Source organism: Hakea prostrata, chromosome 5 (assembly GCF_041222555.1).
Source record: "Hakea prostrata isolate BN-2017 chromosome 5, UWA_Hpros_2, whole genome shotgun sequence".
Lineage (NCBI taxonomy): Eukaryota > Viridiplantae > Streptophyta > Magnoliopsida > Proteales > Proteaceae > Hakea > Hakea prostrata.
The window spans coordinates 2,566,009-2,581,822 of NC_142604.1; the positions used below are offsets into that span (position 1 = coordinate 2,566,009).

Genomic DNA, 15,814 nt, shown 5'->3' on the forward strand with positions numbered 1-15,814 from the left:
CCCTTGGCCCGAATCAAGATCATAGTATTTTAGCCTTTACCCGTCCTCAAGGCCAAAATCTTAAGCCAAAACCCTATTTAGGCTCACGGCGTACTTAAGACTAGGCAATGCCGGCAAGGCCAAACTTGCACCCCTAACTGCAAAGTTGATGATGAGTAGAAAATATTTACAATCATGATAGAATTATAAACAATTAGAAATATAGCATAAGTAAGGATTATTTCATATTGTAAATCTAGTGTGCTCACCCTGATGAGACACCAACTTAATAAATTGGACTGGATTTGTAACAGTTTATTAGATGAGATACATCACTTAATAAATGATTTTGAGTGGATAACATAAAATTCTATTTTGTAAATAGAGTTGATAACATATTAGCATTTTCTCGAGTTTAGTGGCAGTCCCATCTTTTATTATTTAAACTTCCGGGACTCTGCCTTAACCTTGGAAAGCCTCTTAAGCCTAAAAAATAAGTTTCATTTAATAATAATAATAATAAATCTCATATTAGAAAAAAACAGCCGGGCAAAAGCAATGAGGGATAGACCATTGAAAGTCGACCCCTCTTGCATAAGGGGTGGGAAGTTAGTTGAGTATCAATCGTGTTCTTAAGAATGTCTTTTTTGCAAATGCAATTTGGTTTAGCAGTGCATTTTCTTGTTCCCCTACAGTGGATGAAATTTCTTATTGTGTAAATAGATAAATGGCATGAATTAAATTTTCAATAGTAAACAAGAAAAAAGGGAGGCGCCGTGCATTGCAACTTCAAGGGAGGCGCCGTGATAACTAAGGGTTGCAATGAACAAACTTATTTTTAATAGAAAAGAGTGGCAGCCAAAGGATGTTATTGGAAGGGCTCAAACTGCAGCAACGAAATTTTTAAAACTACAAGGGACAAATGAATCATGACAGAGAAATTTGGTGATATTCGATACTCCCTCCACAGATGTAGGATAAGGGAGGTTTTATAACTCACTGTGATACTTCTTAGGCACCAGAAAACATTAATGATGGTGTGGATTACGTGATTTTTTATGAGCAAAAATCTATCTTGAAGGCCTTTTCAGGACCCGTTGTGTTAAAACATATTTGTATAGGTGAGGCTTTGTCGGTGGGAGTTATTCTTTGGGTACCCATCAAAATCATATATCTATTGTTGGTTACTTTAATTGCGAAAAACTAATTCATCTTCGCTGTAGTTAAACTACTATCTACTATCGTACCTTTGTTAGAAGTTACATTCGTTAACCTAGAAGGCCCTCATTTTGAGGAGGAAGACCAAGCGGTCCGACTTGTTGGAGATCTATCCCCTTCTTGGAAATCCATCCCTTCTTGCTGTTTGTAATAAAATTCTCTTTCACCCAAAAAAAATAAATAAATAAATAAATAAATAAATAGAATAGAGAGTGGGAAGGGGACCATTTACTGAAAAGGCAGAGATGATGCGGGACAAAATCATTGCAGACGGACCAAATAGGTGGAGCGTAACCAATCTGACTTGTTTCAGGTTCGATTGAGTTGGACCGGCTCCAGATTACAATATCTAACCAATCTAACAACGGTCCGACTTAGATTGACCAGTTTCAGATTACAACATCTGACCAATCTGACACCGGCTTATTCTAACGGTCTGACTTAGATTCTATCGGCTTTGTCGAACTTGGACCTGTTTCGGATTACAAGATTTGACCAGAAGAAAAGTTCGCCTACATTAACGAATTACGAATTTGTACGTTCAGCAAGAAGAAGTGCGAAGCTTCGAGTCTCCGACACATACGCAGAGTGTATCCCTCAAGGCTAATTCCGTATTTAAACACACACACAAGAGTGAATTAGTGAAAAGAGTGTGGAAACCATTCACACAAAAAGTTAACATACATAGCTAGATGCATTTACCATATTTAACTTTTACAGCAAGTGCACTCGCAGGGGATTATTTACTGAAATGCACATCAGGATGGACAAAATCCTTGCCGTGCACTACTTTCAACTCCAAAGCTTCTTAATTTAGTTGTTCTATAAACTTATTTCTACTACATATACGGCAACAAAACACGACTGCAGATCGGCTGATCAGTTGCGGTGGCCAGGGAGCTTCTCCTTAATCTTGTCCATTATTCCCTTCTCCTCATGCTGCTGCCCCTGCCCATAGCCCTGATGCTGACCCTGCTGCCCGTATCCTCCTCCAGCACCCTCATGCTGCCCCTGCCCGTAACCTCCTCCAACACTCTCATGCTGCCCCTGCCCGTAACCTCCTCCAACACTCTCATGCTGCCCCTGCCCATAACCTCCTCCAACACCCTGATGCTGACCCTGCCCATAACCTCCTCCAACACCTTCATGCTGTTGATGTTGGCCCAGCCCAAAGCCTCCTACACCACCCTGATGCTGCTGATGCTGGCCCTGCCTCTCGTCTTTGTGTCCACCAGGCAACTTCTCTTTTATTTTGTCCTTCAATCCCTTCTTCCTTCTTCCTCCTTCCCCATCGTCCTCCGACTGTAACCCAAACCCATTTTGATTAACAACCCAAGACAAGACAAGACAAATTAACAGGAAAGATAAACGACAGAAAGGAAAATCACAAACGAAGGCTTTATATATTAGAACTTACGGAAGAAGAACTAGAGCCCGAGCGACGCAGCTGCTGGTGGCCGCCACCAGCCTCGGTCGTCCCGGACAGCGGAGCACCACCATACCCAGTGGTACCATACGTGCCTCCTGTTCCTTGATGGTGGGTTTGACGGCCTTGCTGAATTGGGTTGCCATACTCGTCTGTCTGGCGATTTGGGTTGCCATACTCGTCTGTGTGGCGACGTGGGTTGCCATACTCGTCTGTCTGGTGACGTGGGTTGCCATACTCGTCTCGCGAATCCGCCATTTTTATTTTTCAAGAAGAAACAAATTAACTGGCTGCTGCAGATATACAGAAAGACACAGCAAAACTTATAAAGATAGAAACTCCAAAAATTGACAACTCCTAAGGAATGGCTCTGCTCAGTAAGACTAATGCTTTTGCTTTGAGTGAAGCAGACCACTGGTTCTGGTTGTTTATATAGATTGAGCCAACACAGTGAATAACCAGTTAACCACAATGCGAGGTGACACGTTACGGTTACGGTTTATCACAAATTTAAAAAGAAAAGACACGTCTCCTTTCTCCTTGTGCTATGGTGAGAATCGATCCAGAAAAGAGACGCGTAATAGTGAGGCAGGACGTGGCACCAAAGCAGCCAAGCACGTGTACTTCATGTCGGCGTAGAAGATATATCTATTTACATATTTTTTTTTTTGGGAGAGACAAGAGTCGGCATTGAAGATAAGATAAGAAGTTATAGAAAGAAATCCGAAAGGGTCCGCTCCCTACCAACCTATCGAAATTGGGAAATTGCTTGGTGCACAGCACTCGCAGCAAAAGGTCGACTTTCGATTTTGACGGTTCGTTTTTGAAAAATATGTTTTCATATTTATGAGAATTGGACGGTCAAGATGTACATTAATTGTACAGTATTGAAATCAAACGGTCAAAATTGTGAGAAGTTGGATCTCGGCAGCCGTGCATGAGGTCGGTGATATACTGTTGTACGCAGTAGCAGGTCTTCGAATACTTGCTTATCCGCTGATTGTGAAGTTATCCGGAAGCTTTTGACTTGGAAGGAGAAATGCTCTTAGAAGTAGACAGCATCAAAATCACTGCTTGTGAAAGCAGGACAATGATCCATCTTCATGCAACCACAAAGATCTATTTTTTTCCCCTCATGTCCCAATAAGAACTAACACCTCTCAAAAGAATAAAAAGACTAATCAAAAGTAAATGAAAAATATATAGGGTAATTTTCATCTGGACCCCTGAGGTTTGGTCCAGGTCACTTTTAGTCCAGTTTAAGTTTTCATTTGTATATGACTCCCCTGTGGTTTAAGAAATGTTTAAATAAGGACACACTTAACAAAAAATAGTTAGTTTAATAAAATTTATGACAAAAATACCCTTGTACCCTTTGGACTTCTTTTTAGTTTTCCCTAACAATAAAGTAGGCATTTTCAGTAATTTCCGAAGGTCTAACTACCGTAAGTTTCAAAACTCATCCAGAAAGCCATACATTTAGCAACTGAAAAACCATAATTCGGCATAAGTAAAAACCTAAATCAAAACTTGAGAGGAACTCGTTAATAATTTCTTGCCTTTTCTTTGTCCGACTGAGAACGCAGAAACGTCGATTAGTTGATCGAAGGCATGAGCGGCGCCAAACCACCTGTAAGCGCATGAACCTATAATTCGAGAACCCTAATAAAGTTAAAATCAGAGAAGAAGCAACCAATTGAAGGCAAAGAAAAAAAAAGAAGAAAAAAAAAAAAAACTCTCAAAAAATGCTATCAGGCTTTCTCTGAGAGTCTTGTGAACGAGATCTCTTCTCCTAAGATGCAGAGAAAGGGGTTTAGGCAAGCCGAGAATATTCTTCGCATCCATACGATGGAAAAGAATAGGCTTCTGCTCTTCGTTTAAAAGACAACACGTCCAGAGATTAAATGAACCAGTTTTATTCGCAACAAAAATAGATACAGAACTTCTGCGAGTTTTTGCAAATCAAATTATGAGGGGTTTTATAACTTTGCAGGGCGGAAGCAACAAAATTAGATACATAACTTCTGTGAGTTTTTGCAAATTAAATTATGAGGGGTTTTATAACTTTGCAGGGCGGGAAGGACGAACAAAAGATGATTTCTGATTCGTCAGTAAATTCAAGTGGTGCTACTGCTTCTAGGAACCATGAAGGCAATTCTGGTGTTGTCGGTTCATCAATTGCAGTTGCAAGTGATGGTGGTGGAATTGGAGGTGGAAGAGGAGAAGATGAGAAGCTAAGAGGCGAAGAGGGTGAACCGAAGGGTATTTTGGTAATATTTATTTTAATAAATTAAAATTAAAATAATAAAAAGAAGTCCAAAGGAAATAAGGGTACTTTCATCACAAAATTTATTAAACTAGCTATTTTTGTTATTTTTGTTAAGTGTGTCCTTATTTAATCATTTCTTAAAACTACAGGGGAGCCATATGCAAAAGAAAACTTAAACTGGACTAAAAGTGACCTGATCAAACCTCAGGGTCCAGATGAAAATTACCCAAATATATATATATATATTGACTAACATGTGTTTTAAAGCCCTGCATTAGTTTGAGGGCTTATTAGTAATTCTGCACTTAGTATGGGCCTTTAGGTCTTTTTACTTGTTTTTTTTATAGGTTTTTTCGTATATTGTTTTGAAGTTCCATCATAAGGTGGTTTTTCCAATTCTTCTTATTCGTCGCTCTCTGTGTACAACCATCTTTTTTCTCTAGTAGAGTTTGTGATGTTTTTACTGATTTTGCTTTATTTTGTTAGGGCTTTGTCTCATAAAAGTTCCTAAAGGTTTATGGTTTGTAATCCTTGTAAAAGAGTTGTTTTGCACGAGATTAAAGATATACTTATTCATTCTTTATACTACTGGAAGTCTAGAGGTTTTACTGTTTTGGATGTAGCATCGTAAGATCTTAACCAAGTAAAAATCTCTGTATTTATTGTGTGAAATTTATTTCTCTGTACTATTCCGTGAATCTGAGTTGTGTGATAAAATCAAGAGGAAAAGCGTGGATTTTTCTTCTACATCTGGTATCTATAGTCAAAGAAAAAAAGTCTTCAATAGAATAAACAATATTAGAAAGCAATGTGCAGGAACGTGTACTTTTATGAAGAGCTACATAAGTCATCCAGAGTCAAGAAGGGAGGAGCTAGTTGAGGACGACAGTTGGACAGAGGATGGTGGAGGAACTGTAGCTGGTGGTTTCTTCTACATATGGTATCTAGAGCTCGTGATTCGGTGCTTGTTTCTCTCTGCTGTGAGATCTCGTTCAGGGGATTTTTCGATTCTTTCTATTCAATTTCTTTTCTTCTTTATGGTTTCTTGCATATTCTTTGGTGTAGTGAACAGATTCTGGTCAGCTCTCCTATGAATCTGGGTATAATAATAGTTGAGTTCTAACTTGAGGGTGGGAGTTCGTCCGTTGGCCACTTGGCCTAGGGCCAGCCCTCCCTCGACGTAACAAATAGGTGCAGAGATTTGTATACGATAGGAAGACTTCTAACCGGAAGAAAAAATATGAGTGGACGACCATGTCAGTGAATTAGATAAACACCCATGGGAGCAATGATAAACCACATTTACGTGCTGTCAAACGGATTTAATGGAACAGCATAGGTAATTTCGTTCTGCAACTTTGAACATAAAACCTCCATTTTACCGGCTAATTTATAAATTTTACCATTAAGCAATAAGCAAACATTCAGGGAAGACCGTTACCCATTTCGAGAACACTGGAAGTCAACCGGGATTTGAAGATTTGGAACAAAATTAAAGGAGTTAGAATGGTGACTGATTGTTGTGTTTAACTTGTCATGAGCTCCAAACGTTGCTCCGGGAACCAGAACCGGAATTACATTTTAAGCAGTGAACAACACCAGGTTTATTCGGAGCATTGAGAAGGTAGAGGGGCATTCCAGCACCATTTTGGATTACAGAAAGAAACACTTCCTTGGAGATTTGAGTTGCTAACCTCTCACCAACTAGGAAGATTACTCCTTTCGGTGTCTTGCCCAGAACCCCTTCCTCCTTGAAGAATCATTTTCCGCCATGGACTTACTCCTGTTCGACCCAAGTGAGAAGTGACGCTTCAAGAAAGGTTTCCCAAAAGAATTCTTGAGGCTGGAGCTAGGCCCCAACTTCAGAACTTTTCCGTGTCGGCCGCTACCTTTCTGGTTTTCGGGTACAATGGAATCGTCATCCAAATCACTATCTACAACCTGGTTTCTGGATATTCTACTGTTCTTTGCCTTCAATTCTGCTTCAATTCTTGATGCTTTCTTGAACATCTTAGAAACTTGCTTCTCTCCAGCTATGCAGAGTGGGCAAGCGGGATCGTATGTATCTTTCTCAGAAGTCATATGCTCCAAGCACTCTGCATGGAACACATGTCCACAGACAAGAACGGCAACCACAGCTAGCTCGCTTGTAGCAATTATTTTCTGGTTACTCCATATAGATTTCTCTATCACAAGCTTCGAGCATATTCCACATGTTTGGATATCAACAGAAGGAGACCTTGACAGCCGACCATTGCATCTAGTAAACTTGCCATGGCTGGAGCTCAAGCTCTCGCAGTCAAATGACCACCTTTCTCTTTGAGAAGAAGCCACAAGCTCAGAGAAGGCCTGCATGGACCATCCGTCTGACGACCCTCCTTGGGAGCCCATTCTGGGGTCATTGCTGCATATAGAAAGCAAAAATGAGCATCTTCCATCGGAGATTTGAGTTATTTGGTGACTATCAAATTCAGGCATTCAGTTTGGGAAACCTGCCTCGCATGCTGGTGTCCAGGTGAGTGGTTGGCCTGCTTTGGTGGACACGAGTCATTGGGCATGTGGCTTTGAGATGTTAAAAGGTCCGATCTGGATGTTGATGGACACGAGGTTGAAGCTACAGACAATGAAACATTCGACACCGAAAGATCAACAACTGCAGATGATTCCTTTACATCTTTCACCTGCAAGAAAGAAGATGCTGAAAAGTAAAAAGAAGGCCCCAAAAGCAAGACTCTAGGGTCATAAAATCATGAAAAGCACCACAAATGATGGAATCCATTTTCCTCCTACTTTTAGAGACCATCCAATATGCATAACTCACCTCAGCAGACGAACTGTTTCCCAAGAAAGCATCTGTTTCAAGCAAGTAAAGAACATTAGATCATCGCAGGATACAAAATCACATACAGTCCACATCTGACACATAAAATATCTAAAAATTGCTACAGCTAAAGTTGATTAATGGTTCAGTAGGATGTGTATATTAATAAAATGGTTAAGAGTTGGTCATAGACAACATAATATTAGTTCACAAGACTAAAAAAGAGTAAAATATTCAAATCGATGTTGAGCTGGTGAGTAAAGCAAGACTTTTAACAACAGACTGAGGATTGAAATGAAGAAAGGTACCATTTTGTATTTCAACGTTAACCAGTGGAGACAGGAGAGGGAAGGTAAAGGGTCATCCACACAAGAAGAATTATCCTGGAAGCACCAAGTACAAGCATATAGACTTCATACTTTTAGGTAACATACAAGCCCCCAATACAGGCACGCACACACGCGCACACACAAAGAAAAAAAGAAAAAGCAATCAACACTAAGAACTTAAGAAGACAAGAGAACTTCATCAAACTGCAAGTAGAAAAAGAAGAGCAGAAGAATCTACTTCCAAGAACATCGAAGAAAAAAAGTTGGAGCAAGGGCACGATGCCACATTAGAAATGCACACCCAAAGCTTATTTATCATGCAGCACCATGGAGTTCTGAAGTTGCAGTGTCCAGCTTCTATTGGTGAGCCAGATTCGGTCTAATCCAAACTTGTAACATTAATGTTGTGGATTAGCAGCACCAAGTTCTCCAAGTTACATCACCCAGTAGAAACCACCAAGGGAAAGGTTACGCCTTCTCCTTATGACTCCATTTTTTGGGTCTAAAATAAGCTAAAAGGACAATTCTACCAAAAACCCAATTTCTATTGAAGTCTTAACATCAGTAAAAGTTTCCCCATGAAAATTTAGGTGGGACTGTGGGGCCACATAATTTTCAAAAACTTCCCTGAAAAATCTTATGCCAATTAGAACATAAAAGACTCTTATTATATTTAACTACCTTAACAGCACCCATTATGAATGGACGAAATATAAACATCATATTTTTCCTCCGATAAGCATAAGAATTTTTTTCCCGTAAAATCAATGTAGAATTTAGCATTATGAAAAATATTACAATGATATTTAGAAAAAAGTTACACCCTAAAAATATAAGGGTTTTTTTTTTCTTTTTTCTTTTTCCAAAAGGCCATGAAGACTTTTCCAGGTGAATTTTACATGGAAACAGACAGAGTCAAGGAAACACTACGAAATTGGATCTCTAACAACAATCTCATACTTGAAATTATGTTCCTTACCAATCATATGTTGACAGGAAGAGGTTGGCTATGCAAATGCAGTCTGTTTGGTATGGAATGTTTTGGTCCATTCAACACAGTGGAGCTTTTTGTCTCACTATTCTGATAGCTTGCTGACATCCTTCAAAGTGTACTTGCTCTGATGGGACTAGCAATGAAGGCAGACTAGCACACAGAAGAATGCACTAAGTTCGACTTAAAAAAATCTCTGTGGAAATGAATCTGAACCAACCTCTTGTGCTGGTGGTTCTCCTAATAAAGAACAACCTCAACCAAAAAGAGTGACCTTCAAAGCATGCTAAGAAAAACTTATACGTTCATGAATAAAATTCAATTAGTCCCAAGGGGCATAAACGAAACAAGATTGTAATGCACCAAAACAGGAAGCCTAGATGGGAATCCCTTCACATGGACCAATATAGTATCCCTATGAAGCTGGTGCTGGCACAACATCCTAAGCTAGCTCATAACTGTCTGAATAAATGAGTTAATATACTATGCTTTTTTAGTACTAAGATCTATCAAATTCAGAAACCGTCTATCCTCATTCCTCAAATTTTATGACACTTCTTTTCTTAGTACCTGTTTTCTTTTTTCCTGCTTTGTAAACACTCAAATGATTAAATACTTTATCTTGAGAGCATTTTCCTTTTTTCTCCCTTTTTTGGTAATCATCATCAGAGTATGTTCATCTTGGCCGCAAAAGCTTTTTCCCCCCCACAAGGGATCCTTTAGATATTTTCCCTCTAATATTACTCCATCCCCTTCTTTTTCCTCCAAGTTTATGCAGAAAGACTGAGTTTGAATTCATTCAATATTTGACCAGAGCAGCATTCCTTTTGTTAATTGCCATTAGGAAAATGGGCATAGAGTTGTAGCTAGCTATAAAAAATGGAAGACTAACACATTGTTACATGTAGAAACCTCCGAACTGCTTACATGCTTCTCCCCTTACAAGAATATCATTTTACTTTATTCATCCAAAAAAGAAAAAAGAAAAAAAAAAAAAGAATATCATTTCACCACTCCACTTTATTGAAGGTCACTGGAAACTGTCTTGTAAAGGCAAAGGCATGAGGTCACCATGTATTAGGAAATGATGTTTCCTAGGATAACCTTGTTTGCTTTTTGGGCCGCGGAGTGCTAGTTGATGGTTGTATAATTTGTGACTTTTCGGTAATAAACAAAAATGAAACTTCAGTTCTACCATCTTTTCCAATCCCAAACCCTGATCCCTTTTTTTATATGATTTCATGTTGCAATTTTGTTTACGTATTCTTTTCCTTATGAACTATTACATTTGACTCTTAAGCTAATAGTTTAAAGTAGTGCTGCAATTATCGGCAATCAGGATCTGTGAAAAAGATGACAATAGAAAGAGAGAGGACGATGCATAATAACTGGATTTTTTTTTTTGGGGGTGGGGGGGTGGATGGGGAGGGACTTCAGAGCTACTCGTAAAGTGGCCTAGGTCCACCACTTATACTGTTGTTATTAAGGGCTTCTAATTATAATGGAAGACAATAAGAAAGAATTGAAGACTTGACAAATAACAATGACTAACTAGACTTATCAGTCTCAACTATCAACTTAACACTAACTCTCCCCTTCACAGCACAATATTCAACACTTCCCCTCAAACTGCTCAAACTACAGCATGTATATCCTAGGCTCCCACTTGGAATGACAAAAATAGACCAAACCAGAAGAACCCAACTAGACAGAACCATAAGTAGAAGCAAGTAGTCAGTAAGACCAATTTCTAATTACACACGAGCATAAAGATATCAGCCATTAGCACAATAGTGGAGAAAAATCTACACAGGCAAATAAATCCAGACAACAGGAAGCAATGCAAGTGATAGTGGATACGGACTGCATGCAACATCATAGGCCCTTCTCCAATAAGGCATGTAGTATCTTCTTAAGGAAGACACATAGAAGTCTCATATAGGTTGTTACAATCAGTGATAAAAGAGCAGCAGCAAAGAAGGATAAAAAGTACAGCATAGTTTTCTGAGAACCATCAATAAAAGAGCACCATAGGTTAACAAATGGTAACGAACTGTGACTACAGAAATTCGACGGTACAAAGGGAAGGTGAGGAATCATAATTTGGGCAGAACTAGGACTCTACAGGGGGAAACTGATCACTCACAAACATAAGGATAAACTCAAATATTAAGTAGGCTTGATAAGCCTGAAATCAAGATCAAGTTTGGTTTCTCGTAGGGTCTATCAGTCACCAAAACTCAAAAAGTCGAAGGAACAACTCAAAAGATTAACAAGGTGTGATAATTATTGGTAGGGTTTATGAGAGTCGATGAACGCAGTTCATGGATAGAGTTTAGTTGACCTTCAGGATGATGCTGCTGCAAGTCCAGGAATGTTTTACTAAAAAAAGAAGGGTATCCACAGGAGATTGTTTTCCCTCTTTTTCCTTCAAGGTTCTAGTACCATTAGATGAAATGTAACTTTAACAACCAAAACATGTGAAGCAGAAGAGGAGGAAAGAGAGTCAATGAAAAAAATAAATGTCCTTATCACAACCAAAGGAAATAAACAAGATCTAGAGACTTAGCTAACAATGACGACTAGTTTTGACTATATCTCAACTCAAACATAACCCAGTCTGAACTTCGCACTAACCCTCCCCCTTATAATACAACATTTAAAATACTAATATAACCAAGGTTCTAATACTCAGTTCTGAGCTTGGCTAAAACCAACATTTACTAGGTTTTGACTGAAACCTGGTATTTTTCCGGGCCTTACTGGAAATATCGTGGCCTAATTGAAACGGAACTACAGAAGCCCGCCTGGTCAATTAGGTGCCACCCAACAAAGAGACTAGGCAACAAGGCTTTGGCCAATGCATTGGCTAGGCTTGGTTCCTGTGGCCCTACTTGTGCCATGTTTGCCACCTCAAATTTGCCCCATATCAATTCCCACAACATTCAGCGGATTCTGCCCTATCATCATTCAGTGGACTTCTTTGCAGCAGGACAAGCATAAACTATCTAACCCTTTTAATTAAAGGTATAGCTACTAGAATGGATCCTGGCTAGTAAATTAACATTCTTGATCATGGCAACCATCCATCTGGACATCTTCATTTCAGCTTAACTTATTTTACTGTGCAACATTTGTTTTCAAACAACATTGTTGGAATTTGTATCAATAAAGCCACTCCGTATATTGTGCTAATTCTAGTATTATGATTTAGGTTGTTGAAAATGTCAACTTCATTAGGATACAATGGTTTGTGAAAATTGCCATTACATGTCAGCACATCCCCAAATAAATCATGGAAGGAACAAAGAAAATGCATGGTGATGACAAAAAGCCATTCTGACCCAAGTTTAGGACAAAACATTAATAATCTCTTTATCTGTCACATCTGTACATAGACAAACAAATATGAACATGTGACCTACTTGATGCAGCCCTGACAAAAGAGATTGTCAAGACATAAAGACAACACTAGGATTGTTAACTCTATCCATTCAACAGTTACACACAAATGTGATCACTGGTTTCACTGAAAGAACCTAGAAATGCAAGAATGTGAATGTTTTGTGCTTCGTAATCTAAAACAAGCAAACATATACTATTACTAACCCATGCTCAAATAATGTACTTAATCCAAAGACAGACTAATGTAGCAGATTACAACATTGCCTTCAACCAGAAGACAAAGAATATGCTTTCTACACTGCAAAGAATACACTGCGAAGAACTTGATGAACAACTAATGAAGCATAATCACATCCAAACAAAGTTGAAACAGAACAATGGAAACGGAAATTTTCAACACAAGCTACCATCAGTGGCAACATAATTTAACAGATCCAAAAAGCTTACCAGGAGCTGGAGTCAGATTCACAGCGGCTCCTTTGTGAACAGGTAATTTCTTCTGAGAGGGTGTACGAAAATTCTCTAGTGGACTTCCTCCATTGGAAGCATCTCCCATCTCCACATCCCTAATTTCCTTTGGCTCCAGGAAATAATTTCCACTGCTTCCACGAGAAAACTGATTTACATAATTCTCCACTTCACCAGCTACACGCCCCCGATTCTCCCACCGAAAGCTCCATGAAGGTGAATATCTGACATTTCGATGTAAAGTTTCAGGGCTGGTTGTGTTAGGTAGAGTCTTGTCTCTTGCAGCAACACAACAGACAGAACCCATGCTCACTCACATATACAAAGCAACAGTTTATCAAGTTATTATGATCCACCCAAATGCGCGGCAGAGAAACATTCCCGAGTCCAATGTTTCCTGTGCAAACTGAAACCCAATATGGCTCAAAGCAGTCAGCCATGAATCTAATTTGGCAACTAATCAATAAAATAAATCTAAGGGAAAAGGAGAAGAGGGGGGGGACTAACTGGCAGATTGTTAATAGATAGAACGATAAAATTTAAAGCTTGAATGTAAAACATCACAAATAAATGGAAAAACGATTCAGTACATGCACCCTTGCTGAAAAAGGAGAATCATGGGAAAGAAGAAGTAATGAATAGCGCACTCGATTATCCCTCGAGAGTAAGACAACCAAAAATAGTAAAACCCTACCTTGTCAGATTTAAACCGTACAAACGATCTGAACGCCGCAACTTCCAAGACTACTAGTAGACAGGAAAGACGGCCGGAAGCTAAAGGTGAAATTCCCGTCCTCCACAACGTAATAGGAAAGCCGTATCAACACCTATAAACAGAGAAGCAACCAGTTTATGCTTCGTAAAAAGGGAACTCAAAACCTATCCGAGTTTAGGTTTTGGATGTACGCGGTTATCTTAGCAGCCAGAGGGGAATAAAGTAAGTAGACTGAAATTTCCCGGTCCTAGACAATAACGAAAGGTCAAAGTTTCAATCTAGGCATAATAAATCAGGTTCATGAATTCAACCGACGTTATCTTCAGATTCCAACTTCAACACCCTCAGAATGATACAAATCAAATTTCCCGGTCAAAACCAAAAATGACAATTTCCAATTTAGGTTTTAATAAATCAGGTTCACGCATTGAATTCAGGCATCTTCAGTTTCCAAACTTCAATACACTCAAAAACAAAAGTTTGGGGCACAACATCAATCCCTGAAACGTAAAACTCGCATTCGACTATATATATATATAAAAGAAAAGAAACGGAGGAAGCGGGAGCAGAAGAGAAATCACTGCTACAACTTCCCAAATTAGAAAGATTGACGAAGTACAGTTTCAAAAGAAGAGGAAACACCATAAAGATGAATAAAGAAAGGGAGCCTAAATGAGTAGTCAAGGTCAAAACGTACCGAAATTGCTGGCGAGAGATGCAGTAATATCACAGTGAAATAAGGAACTTAGTGCAGAGAAAATCAATTAAGCCAAGAGTTTCCAAAAATACTGATAGTAGACTTCCTTGATAAGGGAAGATCGCGATAAGCAAGCACACCCCGTGCCTCTTTCATTAAAAAAGATAAAATCGAATAAAACCTGAAACAGAAATGAACAAATATAATTTACCTTTTCTCCAAAGTTGTGGTGTTCCAAGCTAACTGGATTCAAAAACTAGGGCTTGAGCGGGTGAGAGAAGAGCTTCAGATCATTTTCTTCATCTTGAGTGGTGTGGATTGTGAGGGAGGAGGAGGAGAAGAAGAAGAAGAAGAGGGGAAAGAAGTGCTGTTTAAAGTTTCAAACGGAATAAAACACCGTCAGGCATAGGGCACGTGGACTCGGAAGTCGGTTAAGAAACGGGTAACGTTATGACGTTAGTTTTAACGGAGTCAAGAAGTGATGCGGGTAGGGGATTTAGGGGAGGTACGTGTGTCACAAGCTAAGAGGGATGCCATGTAGGATAACCTTGCTTTGCTTTTAGTACGGTTCCTGTAGAATTTCGATTTTACGTGTCTTTTTAGTTTCTTCATTTGTTTATAATTTGTTACATATCAGAGCAGAGTGGGACTGTCAATCAAGAGTAATATAGATAAAAAGACTTCTACCGAAAAGAAAAAAAATTAAAAAAAAAACAAAAAAGATAAAAAGAGACAATCACTAGGGCTTGCTTATGCAATACGCGGAGTGCGTATGACGCATTCGCCTCCAATTCGCTTCCTTTCGGTGGAATTTTGCATTTTGGGATGGCCAGACCGGAGCGGTCCAGCCCGGGTGGGGCCAATGAGTTGATGTGCGTCTGATTTACACAAGAGGCAGCAAGTTCATTTCATACCACGAAAGAGAAGATTTGAATGGAGACTAGAAGGGATGCTAGTTTCCCCGATCCATCCAATATGAAATATATTATATTCCATTTGAATGGTCTGATGCTACAAAATCTAGCCTAACTTTACAACATCTCTTGGTAATTAATCGAGCCTAGATCCTTTACCCCCATTAAGAAGGGCATGTTTGGTTACGGAAATCTAGAGATTTCAAATCTATGAAGTCATAATTCATAAAATTAAATATTAGGTTAACCTGAATTGGTGGAATGAAATCTGTGAATTTATCTTCAAAAACTATATAGTCAAAGTTTGACTGTGCAAATGTTTAGCACTTTTATAGTAGGTCACCTCATATTCATAAATCTACAGATTTACATTTTTAATGTAAAAATATGAATTTCTATTTCATGAATTCAAGAATTTTCTCAATCAAACGGGTATAAATCTCGCATTCATGAATCAAGAGATTTGAAATCTCTAGGTTCATGAAACCAAACAGGCCCTTAAAAAATGTCTCTCGCCGCTCACTTGCTATAGGTGAACAAGAGTAGTTTGTGTCAAATGGATTATAGGAGTGAATTTTAGGG

The 15,814-nt window shown here is 38.9% G+C and overlaps 2 protein-coding genes across 4 annotated transcripts; both read right to left on the bottom strand.

Moving 5' to 3' along the window:
- Positions 1 to 1,812: 1,812 nt before the first annotated feature.
- Positions 1,813 to 3,050, bottom strand: LOC149014377 (uncharacterized). Its single transcript, XM_089155819.1, has 2 exons — positions 2,615 to 3,050; positions 1,813 to 2,499 (listed from the first exon to the last, which is right to left on the bottom strand). The coding sequence occupies exons 1-2, from the start codon at positions 2,879 to 2,881 to the stop codon at positions 2,077 to 2,079; spliced, it is 690 nt and encodes a 229-aa protein (XP_089011945.1). The 5' UTR covers positions 2,882 to 3,050; the 3' UTR covers positions 1,813 to 2,076.
- A 2,906-nt stretch (positions 3,051 to 5,956) lies between these two features.
- Positions 5,957 to 14,674, bottom strand: LOC149014378 (uncharacterized). 3 transcript variants are annotated; one of them, XM_089155681.1, is made up of 7 exons: positions 14,530 to 14,674; positions 13,601 to 13,733; positions 13,224 to 13,312; positions 12,886 to 13,130; positions 7,714 to 7,745; positions 7,389 to 7,573; positions 5,957 to 7,296 (listed from the first exon to the last, which is right to left on the bottom strand). In XM_089155681.1, exons 4-7 carry the CDS (start codon positions 12,992 to 12,994, stop codon positions 6,606 to 6,608), a joined length of 1,017 nt encoding a protein of 338 aa, XP_089011807.1. In that variant the 5' UTR covers positions 12,995 to 13,130; positions 13,224 to 13,312; positions 13,601 to 13,733; positions 14,530 to 14,674; the 3' UTR covers positions 5,957 to 6,605. The 3 variants fall into 3 exon arrangements, with proteins under 3 accessions (XP_089011807.1, XP_089011804.1, XP_089011806.1); XM_089155678.1 differs by having other exon boundaries at positions 5,958 to 7,296; positions 12,886 to 13,312; XM_089155680.1 differs by lacking the exon at positions 14,530 to 14,674 and adding an exon at positions 14,319 to 14,514 and having other exon boundaries at positions 5,958 to 7,296; positions 12,886 to 13,312.
- Between the last annotated feature and the right edge of the window lie 1,140 nt (positions 14,675 to 15,814).